Source organism: Convolutriloba macropyga, chromosome 8 (genome assembly GCF_964194025.1).
Source record: "Convolutriloba macropyga chromosome 8, txConMacr16.3, whole genome shotgun sequence".
Taxonomy (NCBI): domain Eukaryota; kingdom Metazoa; phylum Xenacoelomorpha; order Acoela; family Convolutidae; genus Convolutriloba; species Convolutriloba macropyga.
Genome location: NC_134475.1, coordinates 20,530,205 through 20,543,087, shown reverse-complemented (window position 1 = coordinate 20,543,087; position 12,883 = coordinate 20,530,205). Strand labels below are relative to the sequence as shown.

Sequence of the window (12,883 nt, the reverse complement as noted above, 5' to 3'; positions counted from 1 at the left end):
CCTCTAAATTAAATTGCCCTCGCCTGTCGTTCGAGAGCAATTCATCCGACCTTAGTCGTTTTGTTTTCCTTCTGATTTCAATTCCGATATGCATCAAAAAGTTGCTTTTTGCCGGCTATCTATATTCATGCATCATGTTGAGAGTGACGGAAAAAGTAGGTGCAGAAAAAGTTGTGCTAATCGAGCAGTTTCTTGTTCATTTTCGGCGTTTTCAAAGCAGTTTTTTAGTTTTATCTTTAATTGTTTCGGTGTTTTGGTTGAATTGGCGAATTTTGTCAACTGGTAAGGGCTCGTATGTAATCTTTTTTGGCCATCTGAATCAAATATTGAAATTTTAGTGTCAATCTCGAGCTAATTTTGTCATTTCGCCATTTATGTACTTTTTTGGGTTTTGTATCCTTCTTATTTGATTTGAATGAGAGCTGATTTTGTTTTATTACAGAAAACTGATTAATTTGAGTCCAATCTAGGGCAATCTTCGTCTAACTTAAAAGTTTTTTTAAAATCATTTCTGTTTTTGTTCTTTTTGTAAAAATTTTCCCTGTTTCGTCGTTGATTTAGAGCTCTTCTATTGGGTTTCGTTATCAAGAGGAGACGCTTGAAGGTAAGATAGATAATAATTATTAACTCCATAATTTTTGTTTTGGAGTTGCAACCTGTCAAGGTTTTGGAAGTTTTGATCGTTGCATTCTAGTTGTCTTGGTTTTCTTGGTATAAATCGTTCTTTTTAATAGCCGCCGTCAGCCTCTCAACGGCTATTATTTAGCTCTTTTTTTAAAATTCGTCGTACCTTTTGATCACGTTTTCCGTTTTGCATAAGTCACGATTTCACGCTTGACTTCTGATTTACCTTACTCACTCTTTCAACTGAATGGATTTTAAATTCTTTCACGCATTTAATTACGCATTATAGTGAATACCTTCAATGTTAAAGAGCAAAATCAAAAGAAACGGGATAAACCGATAAAGACCGGTCATTAAGTCTCAGAACATTAAGTTATCAAAGTTCATTGGAGTGACTGATAATTGACATTATTATAAGGCTTAACAGCTTTCAGTTTAGAAGGTGAATTAAGTATAGTTTTAGAATCTCTACACCAAATTAGATCACTTTTTGGCACTGAAAAAAAAACAGAAAAAAAATCTGTCAATTTCTATCTCTTCTTTTCTTCTGTTTCAATCACGATGTGCATCAAGCGCGTCAACGGCGTCTGTTTTCCGGCAATTTGCCGGCTATGTTTTGTTTTGATTCGAGTGCCGGCTATGTTTTGATTCGAGTGATTCTATGGATGGAGAGATAATCGTAGCGAGGTATGCTGGAAGTATTTAGTCACAACTGGAGTATTTAGTCACTAATGGATAATTTCCAAAACTGTTTAATTGTTTATTTCCTTTTTATATGTCCGGTATATTTATTTTTCCTTCGTGTTTTTTTTTTGAATGGTGTATTATTATGAAATGCATAGTAAGTAGATGGCTGCTGTTTAGTTCATTTCTTGGTTCGAGTCGCTTCCGGAGTCTTCTGGCTGTGTTTTGTCGTCTTCCCAGTTTTTTTTACCCATTGATCACGCGCCAAGGAGTCAAAAGATCGTCTTTTTTGTGACTTCGACCACTCAGCAACTGAAATGTTGTGCATGATGTTGTTAGTTTTAAGTCAATCGTGTGATCTTATATGACTCACTAAAAAACGATTTTTGTACTCTTGTTAAATCCAAATTAAGAATGTCGAACCGAAATTCAATAGAGGTCACCCAAAGTAGATAATTATAAGGCTACATTGATTGGAACAAAAAAGTTTTTTTTTTCAATTGTTTTGAAAAGAAGAGTATCAGAATATGATTTTGGAATCAGAATATGAGTTGTTTAGTGTATGAAATTTACTGTCTTTGCTTCCAGTAATCCTTTTTTAAATAAAGGACTCTACTTTCTAATAAGCGGCTATTTTCCAGCATTCTACCGGCCCGGCTGTGTTTTGAATTGATGAGAAAAATTTTGTTTTCAGGTTCAAATCCAACTCAAAGCAGCCAAAGAACTGCTACGAAAAGAACGAGAACAAAATCAGACTAATGCTGATACGGCCTCAAGCGACAAAGCGCAACATGAACAAGTAGTGAAGCAAAAAGAGGAGCTTATTTGTCAACTAGAGAAGGAGAAAACGGAATTGAAAAGAAAGATTTCGGAGCTTGAAAACAGCCTGGAAGCGGAAACGAAGTCACTCGAATCTGTATACAAAGAAAGTTCAGAAGAATTAAAGAAGCTTCTGACTGAGGTTAGTTTTTGTTTAAGCGCGTATAAACAGCAAACTGGAGTGTCAAATGGAGGGACAAATAGTTTTATGAAATAACTTACAGCTGAAGGCAAGACTAAAATCTAGAAAAATGGCGTATGAGCACTAGAATTTATCAATTTTGTTTCTCCTATTTTGGTGCTGGGATCTTCCCAGTGGCATAGTCTATACACTCGAACACTTGTTGCGCTGCTTTCTTCTGTCGTATTTGAATAATTTTTAAAATTCTACTTCGAATTGGTGTTTATTGTTTGTCAAGATATTCTCAAGTTGATTATCTACAAGTCGATAACCCCCGGTTACCATTGTTTTACGCTTAGGAGGCATCGAAGAGGTCTGGTTTAGAACAAGAGTGCAACGGTCTGCGAAGCAAAATTGAGGATTTGAATTTGGAAATAACTAATTGGTCTGTGAAGCATCGCAAGCTACAGCGAAATATGGACACGGTTAGTAGCTTGTCTTCTCGTATAATTCTTCACGGTCCAAGGAAGTTTTCAAAAATTTTCTCAAGTGATTAATGAGCAACAAACATTTTTATTCAAGCCCGTTATTCATCGATCTGATATTGTTGTTCGAGATGCAAGCTAATGAATTTAGTACCCTGTTAAGTGCGCGAAAATTGACAATTAGACAATTCTCTTTTTTTTCTAATTAAAAGGTATGTTTGAGCGTTTGAAAATTTTAGTTAGCGCGCATTAATTGATGAACGCTATAAGCTATAGCGGATTTATGGGTTACGTGAATCTGATGAAGTCTGGGAAAATCTGGCATTAGTCAAGAAGCGCACAGTGGTTCAAAATGAGCCAGTGTTTTTGAAGTGAATTGAGCAGAGTCACGTAAAATTGTTCTACCCACGCAAATTTTAAGTTTGAAAATGCCGGATTTTAAATCTGACTCTCTATGTAGGGAAATATGGCGTTCTAGAATCGGGCACTGCAGAGATGTGGTATTCTAAAATAAACGTGTGTTTCAAGTTAATTTAAATCCTTCCTCATTGTTTCTGAATGACTGCGTCTTGTGAAGAGAAACTAACGTCTTTTCAGGAGAAACAAACGAGTACTGCAGAAAAAGAACAGGAGCGTGAAAGATTGCAAGCAGAAATTGATCAGTACAAAAGTAAATGCAACTCCCTGGAGCAAGAGATAGAAATAAAACTGAACGAAGTCAAATCAGCAGCTGAGAAGAGCTTAGAAGAAAAAGATTCTAACTTGAAATCGTCTCTAGCTGATCTCCAGAAGAAACTTCAGACATCTGTTAGAAGCGAGTCGAAATTGAAACTGGAACTGAAGTCTTTGAAAGAACAGCAAGTGACAGAAAGCAGCCAGGCCATCTTGATGATGGACAAGAAAATAGCCCAGATTCAACAGAAATTAGAGAACAAATCGCCTAGAGGACCCAATGTTGTTTGCTCAGAAAAATCGACACAGGTAGGAAATTTGTATTTAATTAAATTCACGGATTTGTAGAATGTACCAGCAATTTTTAAATGTAATATGTATTTGCAATGGATGTATTCGGACAAAAACGATAATTTTACTAGCCGCACAGCGATAGCTGGGGCTATTATTGGCGTTCTCTTGGTTTTTTACAATTCAAAGAATTTGAATTGCATTGGGGCGCTGTCTTTTAAGATCTGTTCACACATTTTCATAATTTTTGAAGTCAAATTGGAGTAGTGATTTTGGTCACGCCGAAACAAGAAGTGGAGCAAAAAAGCGAGTGGGTTTGCGGCGTGAAATTTTTTCGCTCTAATTTTAAAGTAGAGTAAGAATACTGTGTTTGAACAGAAATTCGCTTTCTCGGTAGTGGTTTTTTGTTCGCATGCGGCAATTTCACTTCGATTTTTTACTGTTTTTTCAATTTTTTGATCGAATTTTTATCTAAGTGTTTTTCCCAATCTAGACCTAGTGTTTTGTTTGAACCAAAAATCCACTTCTCGTTAATGGTTTTTGTTCACATGCGGCAATTTCACTTTGATTTTTACTGTTTTTTTGATTTTTGGATCAGATTTTTTTTCTAAATATTCTCAATCCATTCATAGTTCATTCTAGACCTAGTTTTTTCCGTTCATTTGCGTGATTAATTTTTTGGTCACACTTGACTTACCTCACTCTCAAAAATGACTTCCTCACTTTGAAATTGACATTTTTTTTTACTTTAATTGAAAGAGATAAGGTCAAATGGGTTTGTGTCACTCTAAATGATAGTTATTTGAGAGCAGCTAATAGAGCCAGCAAAAAGTTTTACAGATTTCTAATCAAAATATATAACATATCAGCCTTCAATGAAAAGACGAATTTTTTTGTCTGTCTTTTTTTTACTGTTTTTTTTGAGAATGCAGATCTACGAAGCTATTGCGGCTATTTTGTGGCAATCTGGCAGCTATGTTTACAAAATTTTATAAAGATGTATGATTTTAAGGACAAACTTTTAATTTAGGAAAACTAAATAAAAAAAGGTGAGACTATTTTTTGATGTGTTGAAGGTAATCTATTGTTTCAGACCGACTCTACTTATCCAGATAAATCTTTTGACGGTGACTCTGCTGAGTCTGTTGCTTCAATGGATGAGTTCAGAACATCCGTCATCGACACCATCAAAATGATGAAAGGTGTGGTATGCTAACTCGTTAAATAAGCAACCACAAAGAAAGCTGAGACGTAGTACTTCGTTACTTCTATTAGAGAGTCAATGAGTCTTGTTTTTTACTGGTTCTTATTTGTATCCAGATAATCTAGCCGTGTGGTGAACTATAAGTATGAGCGGAACCCTTTTCCAACGAGTGGTTCTGATGAAGCGTGAAGGTTCGACAAGATTTTCGTTGCTGAAAGGGGTTAATAAATGTTTAGCTGCCTTATTTTTAAGTCTTGTTTTTTTCGTTTTTACTAAAACTTTATTGGCCCAAGGAGTTCTTCGCACGTGCATTGACAAGTAAATCTCTCGTTCCGTCTGTTTTTTGAATTACGGAATTTCAGTCTATATTTCTTTTCGTCCTATCTTACGTTGCTACTCGTGAATGGGGCGAAGGGTATCTCATTCTGAAATGAATTTTACTGTAATTTGAGGATTTAAAGGCAAACGAGGATGCCTCAATCTTTGAAATAAGTCTATATCAAGTTGGAAAATCAGTTTTCTTTTTCTTCAATAGCCACGTTAAGTTTCTCAAAGGCTATTCTTGGGTCACTTTCCTGATTTTTAAAATTCGATTGACTTTTTTTTTCGTTTTAATTAGTCATCACTTTCACTGGTGACTTTGTCTGACCTGTCACTGTTTCAACTGAATGAAACTTAGAATTCATTCAGCAAATTTACGCAAATATAGCTCAGGTCAAAAGACGAAATAAAAAAACGGGATAAATAATTAAGATCTATGACCAAATGTATAAAGACTTAGTGCATTCCTTAGGGTATACTTCTAAATGGTATAAGTATTAAGTTCTTTTTCCTCCAATTTAGAGGCTAATTTCACATTATTTATGGAATCTAATGAAACTGCGGACCAAGTTTAAACTTTTCCTGAGGCTTAGACACTGCTCGACAGTCATTTGAGAGCAATTCGCCCGGGGTTCATCGGTTATGTTTTGACTTGAACTTAAGTCAATAGAACTTAAAGATTTAAGAATTCAAAAAGAGACTGGATAAATTGGTAAAGCCTGGAGGATTAAGTTGCTGTGTAGCTCTCTAAGAGACTTCGTAGACTCTAAGTGTGGAATTCACCGGAATTGTTGAGGGAGCGATGATTCTTGAAAAATTTTGAATTTTAGTTCGTTTGACCTCCCCACTTTCTTCCCCCATATTTTCAATTGGTCTATTAATCCTAAGCTAGCTAAAACCAAAGCTAACCCGTCGCTTGTTGTTCGAAAACCATTCTTTTGGCTGTTGTCGGTTGTTACATTTCTGTTCAAGCACTTATGTTGATTAATATCCGAGAAGCGATAGCGGCTATTATTGGGGATATGGTGTTTTTACAATTCAAAGAATTTGAATTGTATTGGTGCGCTGTGTTTTTTTTACAATTCAAAGAATTTGAATTGTATTGGGGCGCTGTCTTTTTTTTAAGATCTGTTCACACATTTTCATGATTTTTGAAGTCAAATTGGAGTAGTGATTTCGGTCACGCCGAAACAGGAAATGGAGCGAAAAAGCGAGTGGTTTTGCGGCGTGAATTTTTTTCGCTCTAATTTTAAAGTAGAGTGAGAAAATGGTGTTTGAACAAAAATTCGGTTTCTCGGTAGTGGTTTTTTTGTTCACATGCGGCATTTTCACATTGATTTTCTGTTTTTTTTCTTATTTTTTTATCAGAATTTTTTTAAAATGGTTTTCTCAATTCACTCCTAGTCCATTCTAGGTCTGGTTTTTCTGTTTAGTCAATGAAAATTCTTTGAATTGTACGTCAGGACTTGTCCTGCTATGTTTTTTTTTTTAAGATGTGTTCACACATTTTTTCAATGACTTTGATCTTTCAAAACGGGATAAACAGGTAAAGCCCAGCGGGCATTAAGTTTCATTAGAGGCCCAAAGTGGGCTTTAGTAGTCCTTCAAGTGCGTATAGTGGTGCAGCTTCTGGGATGGCCTTAATTTAAGGTCAAAAGGTCATTTTTAGGAGTTTTTCGGCTCAAAATTGTGCAAATTTTCATGTTTTTTGTAATTTTTTTTTGAGATTTTTTGTTTGATTAGTCTTAGGTTGAAGTTATTAAAAGCTGATGAAGGCCTTTTGGGAGACAAAATTGCTTGTTATGACCATTTTATGAGCTATATGTCGTGGTACTACAAACACAAACACACAAAACAATACTAATTTTTGCAATTTTTTTCAGGTTTTTTGAAAAGTTTTGTCATTTTTTGAGTTTTTTAGCGCTTGGTGTCATGAAAACTCATCTAGGGTTTTATAAAGGGTTTGATGATAGTTTACCGCACAGTTTCTAGTGGTAATGGAACGTTTTTCAACTTTTTGACATAATGAATTTTAGCATTTTTTGAAAAGGTTGCAAATTTTTCATGTTTTTGACATATTTATTGTCATCATTCAAGTTGTTTGTGTTCCAGGAGAAAGAAGACCTCATTAGGGGCTGGATAATATGTTATTGAAAAATTTTTAGTTGCCATGGGATAGGTTTCAACTTTTGAATATCACAAATTTTATCAATTTTTTTGAACAAATTTGCATTTTTTTCAGTTTTTTTTTGAAAATTTTCATATTTTTTTCAGTTTTTCCAGTTTCAGGGACCAAGCAATCTCCTTTGCTTTGAGGTTTGTTAATAAGGCACTGAATAGTTTCTAGTAACAATGGAATGCTTTTTATCTTTTTAATGTCTCGAATTTAAGCATTTTTTTTGATAAGATCTTCAATTTTTTTTAATGTTTCCTAAAGTTTTTGTCAGTTTTTGTTATTCGTCCATTCTCAAGTGCAAAAAAACCTATTCCAAGTTCTGATGAAAAGTTACTGCATGGTTTTTAGTTTCAATGGATTTGTTTTCAACAATTTAACTTTTCGACTTTTAGAAATTTTTTGATAGAATTTGCAATTTTTTTTAACTATTTGTTTTTTATTTATTTTTTCTTGCCTCAGTAGCTAGGTAACCGCATCCAGGGTTTAACAGTATGCTATTAATAGTTGCTAGGGGGCAATTGAATAGCTTTCAACTTTTTAATAGAACGATTTTCTTTTTTTTGCAATTTGAAGTTTTTTTCTAGAAGTTATTGCCTATCGATCTATGAACCAATGAGTTTTTTAAGGCTTGCAATTGGGTTACTGGATAGCATCTAGAGACACAGAAATGATTCTGAAGATATTTATTTTACGATTTTTTTGCAACATTTCCTTATAATTTGCAATTGATTTCTTTTTTTAAAAATTTTTTGGTCATTTTCGAGTTAATCGATCTTCAAGGGCCAATGAATATTTTTCAGGTCTTGCAGATATAATACTGGACCGATTTCAGAAACAAAAATTGTTTTTGAACATATTTTTTTAATAGGTGTTTTTAAAGGGAAAAAATTTTGCCTTAGGTTTAAAAGCTTCGAGAGTTTTAGCAATGAGTGTTTTTGTTTAGTTTTGATTCTTTTAGTTTCTCAATTCTTTGATGATTTTTGTGTTCTGGCTTGTATTGTTCAATTGATCTGCTGGTAACGTAGAGTACGTCTGAGTTTTTCATTCAATTCTTTGAATTGTATTTCAGGACTTGTCCTTCTATGTTTTTTTACTTCGTCGTCTCCATCGATGATTCTTACAACCTGACTTCTTGGAATTGACTTTTTCAATGACTCCAGTGACTTCTACTGCTTTGCGGTTAAAATTTGTGTGCGTGTGTGCATCTAAGTAGTGCCAAACCTCTATGCCCTAATTCTTGAGTATTAGTCTTGAGTTTTTGATTTCGAATATCAATTTTGAAAAAGCTCTTTTAGGGCTTTTTCCTAATGGACCGTATGTCATAAAATTGAGTCCGAATCTAACCGAAGTCTAGTGATCTATTAAAGGACTGCTGTTTGATCTGTCTATCTAATTTTTTCAGTTGTTTCAATTCATGGAGGACCACAATCGTCTATCGCGGCTATTTTTCGGCAATCCGTCGGCTATGTTCTTTTTGTTTCCAGATAAAATGTCTTGATAGTAATATTAAGATTGTTTGACCTGCTTCTGAAGTTTTTGAGTTATTAATATTGTTTCCCTAGCGATAGCTGGGGATATTGTTGGCCTTCTCTTGGTGTTTAACATGTCAAAGAATTTGAATTGTATTGGGGCGCTGTCTTTTTTTAAGACTCAGAGAGGCTTTATGGTTTTCTTGTTTTTTGAAAAGTGAGCGAGCAAGAAAACCGGAAGTTCGGGGAAAGAATAAATTCTGTAAAAGTTGTTACAGTGAACAAATGCGAAAAGCGGAGAAAAGGGAGTTGTTCTTTTGTTCATGCCTTCTTTTGAAACAGAGAGAAAAATGTAGGCGTGGAAATATTTTGCTTAGCGAGCAAATTTTACGTGCGGCTTCTTCAAGCGTATTTTTGTTTTCTGAAACTTCTATGTTCTAAGTGTTTTTTCAGACTAAATTTAAAGTTTTAAGGTTTTGATGGCGTTTCGAAGGTTACTTTTACTTGTCCTTGAATGTAAGCTTAATTCTGGTGGGCAGTTTTGTTTACAAATTAAGTACAGATTCTTTGGTACCAAGCAATTTATTTCTTTGAATTTTTGACAAAGAAATTGAAAATTGTTAAATGTTTCTAATTTTTCTCTTTTTTTAAATTTATAGATGTGTTGGCGCTTTTTTCGGATCTGCTTTTTGTTCATTCGTTTATGCAATTTAACTGAAGTGCGTGCGTTACATCATTTTTGTTCTTAGTGGAGCGAGGTTTTTGTTCATTCGCGTGATTAAATTTTATGGTCACACTTGGCTTACCTCACTCTCAAAAATGACTTCCTCACTCTGAAATTAACTTTTTAATAGCCGCACAGCGATAGCTGCGGATTTTATTGGCCTTCTCTTGGTTTCTCTTATTTCGTCGTCACGATTTTTGTTACGACCATATGACGTCACAACCGCTTCAAATCTGCTTTTGTACATTCGTTCATGCAGTTTCAACTGAATTGCGTGTGACGTCATTTTTTGCTCTTCGTGGAGCGAGATTTGTGTTGATTCGCGTGATTAAATTTTTGGTCACACTTGACTTACCTCACTCTCAAAAAAGACTTCCTCACTTTGAAATTGACTTTTATTTACCTTAGTTCAAAGAGATAAGGTCAAATGGGTATGTGTCACTCTAAATAAAGGCAATTTGAGAGCAGCTAATAGAGGCAGAAAAAAGTTATACAGATTTTACTGTTGTTTTTAGACTGCAGATCTACCCAGCTATTGCGGCTATTTTCTGGCAATCTGCCAGCTATGTTTTCAATTCATGGAAGGCTACAAGCGTCTATCGAGGTTATTTTCCGGCAGTTTGCTGGCTATGTTTTTAAATGAATTGAATTTCAATTGAAGTGAATTTCAATAAAGGTAAACTGCTATCAGATCGTTGGACTTCAGCTTAAGTCTTTAACAGTATTTTTTCGGCAATTTAAAAGTTTGTAGCTTTTGCTCATAGCTCTATAACATGCAGAAAAATCTCAGAGTGATTTCCCAATAGTTTGTACATGTTAGAAATTATATAAAATCTGTTGAATTTAAAAATCTAAATGAGGCTTACTTCGTTTCTAAATATTTATATAATATGCCTAAAAGAACTCTGAATTAGATATAATTGAGCGATACGAATTATGAGAACATTTGCGGTTGCTTTTGCTCGGAACAATAGGAATCAATGAAAGAATCTTTCTCGTAAACAAGAATAGAGTGGAACCTTTATTTAAGCTGATGTTGTGGACTATGTGCTGAATAGACAAGAGGAGATCTGTACAGTGCTGAGGGATGAGATCCACAAAGACCAGCAGCTAATGTCCCAGCAGATGCACCAGAACTACCTCACGTCACTTAACCACGTACTCGTCAATGAGTTGCTTCCAAAGTTAGTCTATCGCATGAAATTAGCTCTGATTTTTATCTGACCTCAAAAAATATTGGAATCTTTGAAAACCTGATTCTCAACAAATCCTACGTTATGCTTTCTGTTCCTAGTTAAGTTTACACAATTATTTACGAAAGAAAGAGAATGTGCTGTTTTGTGTTGGGCAGTTTAAACCGCATTGTTATTTAGGGGTAATCAGGTATGCATGTGCTTACAAACGTGAATATTAGACTCTACCATTCGATGGTTTATTTTATGGTATAGCTCTTGCGGTGAACATTGGCATTCTTTTAGACAAACAACATTTCTTTCTTCAATGCCTGTCGACTTTAAGTCTGTTAATATTTTTGACCATCTTCTAACTTTAGAGTTCAACAGGACATGCAAGTGACCTCGGATATCCGACATCTGGTGTCGACTCTCTCGGAGAACATGAGCACAACTCCTATGACGTCATCCAGGTCCAGCCCTCATTCGGCTGGCTCCAATTCAGGAAATGGTATGGCACCATCTGAATCTCTGAATAACCCAGTATCGGCTACCTCAACCAAGCCCTTTCAAACATTTCCCCAACAGCAACAGCCAGTAGCACCCATTCAGAATAATTCTCAGGAATTGTCACAATTTCCAGTGAATGTGGTGCAGCATCAGCCAATAAGTAGTAGAGAATTAGCGGAACCAAGGGCCCCAGCAAATCAAATTCAACCAGGAATGACACCTACGGGCTTTCGAACTGTTGATAGGTCAGAAAATGGGTCTGCCAATAGTTATGGGAGTCAGGATCATTCAGGGAACAGAGGAACCTTTGTTGCGCCCCTTCCAATAAACGGCCAGCAAACTCAAGGACGAGTGGGCCAGTCTTCCAAAACTGCGCTTAAAAGGGTGAGTCAACAGGACGAAAAAGGCAAATCAGCCTTTGTGTTTAAAAATTAATCAAGAAATTAGTTAATTATTTAACAACTTTTTCAATGAGCAAAAACATTGTCCTAAAATTTGTGTTTGTAAGTTTGCTACCCAAAATTAGTCTAATCGGTTCGGATCGAATAATCTTTGCGTTTATTTTAAGGATCGTCCGGTTGTGAGAAAGAAGCAAAGCAAGGAACTGCACGATGGAAGACGTCGCAGTGAGGAACTTAACACCCTATTGATGGATCAACAAAACCCACCGGCTCAACTGAACCAAACCCAAGTACCCTACATAAGTGGTCTTCTGGACACAAGTGTATCTACAGCACCTGCAGACAATGAGCAGCCGTTATTCTCAGGTCAAGATTACGCTTCAAGGTCGAATAGCCTTCCTAGAAAGTTGAATCATTCAAGTTCAATGGTTATGAAGGATATCTATTCTGACGTAAATAACGGAGCTCAAGTAAGCAATCAATATCAACAACCTTCCCGGTCAATAGCTAGAGTTGATAATTCTGTTGGCCAGAATTACTGTTACTCTAGTACCCCCAGAGATAGTCAGTATCAGCCAACATACCAGTATACTGCCCCTATCTCGCAACCTTACAGCCAACCCTACTTAAGCTATAGACCAAACAGTGCAGGTAATTCGAACCCTAGACTTTCGACAGTGTCTACCAATCCTTATCTCTCTGGCGGTACGTCAAACCAGTTTTCAACGTATCCAGCATTCCAAAATTACAATGGGTCTCCGTCAAATCATTCAGAGGTATCAACTGATACGTACGCGAACTTACCCAAATCGTTTTCAATGTCTCGGCCTCGAGTTAGTGCAGAAATTACGCCGCCTCATTTGAACTTGAGCAAGGAATTGCCTAGTAAAAGTAGAATGTCAACTGCAAGTGCAAGATTCCTCCAAACTTCTAAATCCCTACGTTTTAGTCAAAACTCAAATCAAGGGTGAATTATTTTCGAGTTAAGGCTTTTGAAATTGAGTTTGTGCTATCGATTAATGGTTGCTGTCGTTTGTTGAACATATCTAACTCTGTAAATAAAATGTTAATTCATAGTTCCCTTGTTTGTCTGTCGATTTGAACATGAGTGAGAGATTGCCTGTATAATATGTATAAATGTTAATGTTTGTTTTCGATTTACAATAGCAGTAATCTAATTGATTTTCAACATTCGTATTTACCAATACCG

At 35.5% G+C, this 12,883-nt stretch overlaps 3 protein-coding genes across 3 annotated transcripts in view; 2 read left to right on the top strand and 1 right to left on the bottom strand.

The window, feature by feature from the left end:
- LOC142344577 (uncharacterized) overlaps nucleotides 1-12,870 on the top strand; it is a 57,361-nt gene extending 44,491 nt beyond the window's left edge. The window contains exons 14-20 of the mRNA XM_075396357.1: nucleotides 2,003-2,269; nucleotides 2,608-2,733; nucleotides 3,331-3,714; nucleotides 4,790-4,898; nucleotides 10,621-10,774; nucleotides 11,143-11,656; nucleotides 11,841-12,870. Of these exons, the coding sequence (XP_075252472.1) occupies nucleotides 2,003-2,269; nucleotides 2,608-2,733; nucleotides 3,331-3,714; nucleotides 4,790-4,898; nucleotides 10,621-10,774; nucleotides 11,143-11,656; nucleotides 11,841-12,644 (2,358 nt within the window). The 3' untranslated portion in view covers nucleotides 12,645-12,870. The remainder of the gene's footprint in view (nucleotides 1-2,002; nucleotides 2,270-2,607; nucleotides 2,734-3,330; nucleotides 3,715-4,789; nucleotides 4,899-10,620; nucleotides 10,775-11,142; nucleotides 11,657-11,840) is intronic.
- The window catches only part of LOC142344571 (putative H/ACA ribonucleoprotein complex subunit 4), a 556,150-nt gene that overhangs the window by 226,018 nt on the left and 317,249 nt on the right, over nucleotides 1-12,883 (bottom strand). The window lies entirely within an intron of this gene.
- Nucleotides 1-12,883, top strand: part of LOC142344569 (sodium/mannose cotransporter SLC5A10-like) — a 262,692-nt gene that overhangs the window by 37,117 nt on the left and 212,692 nt on the right. The window lies entirely within an intron of this gene.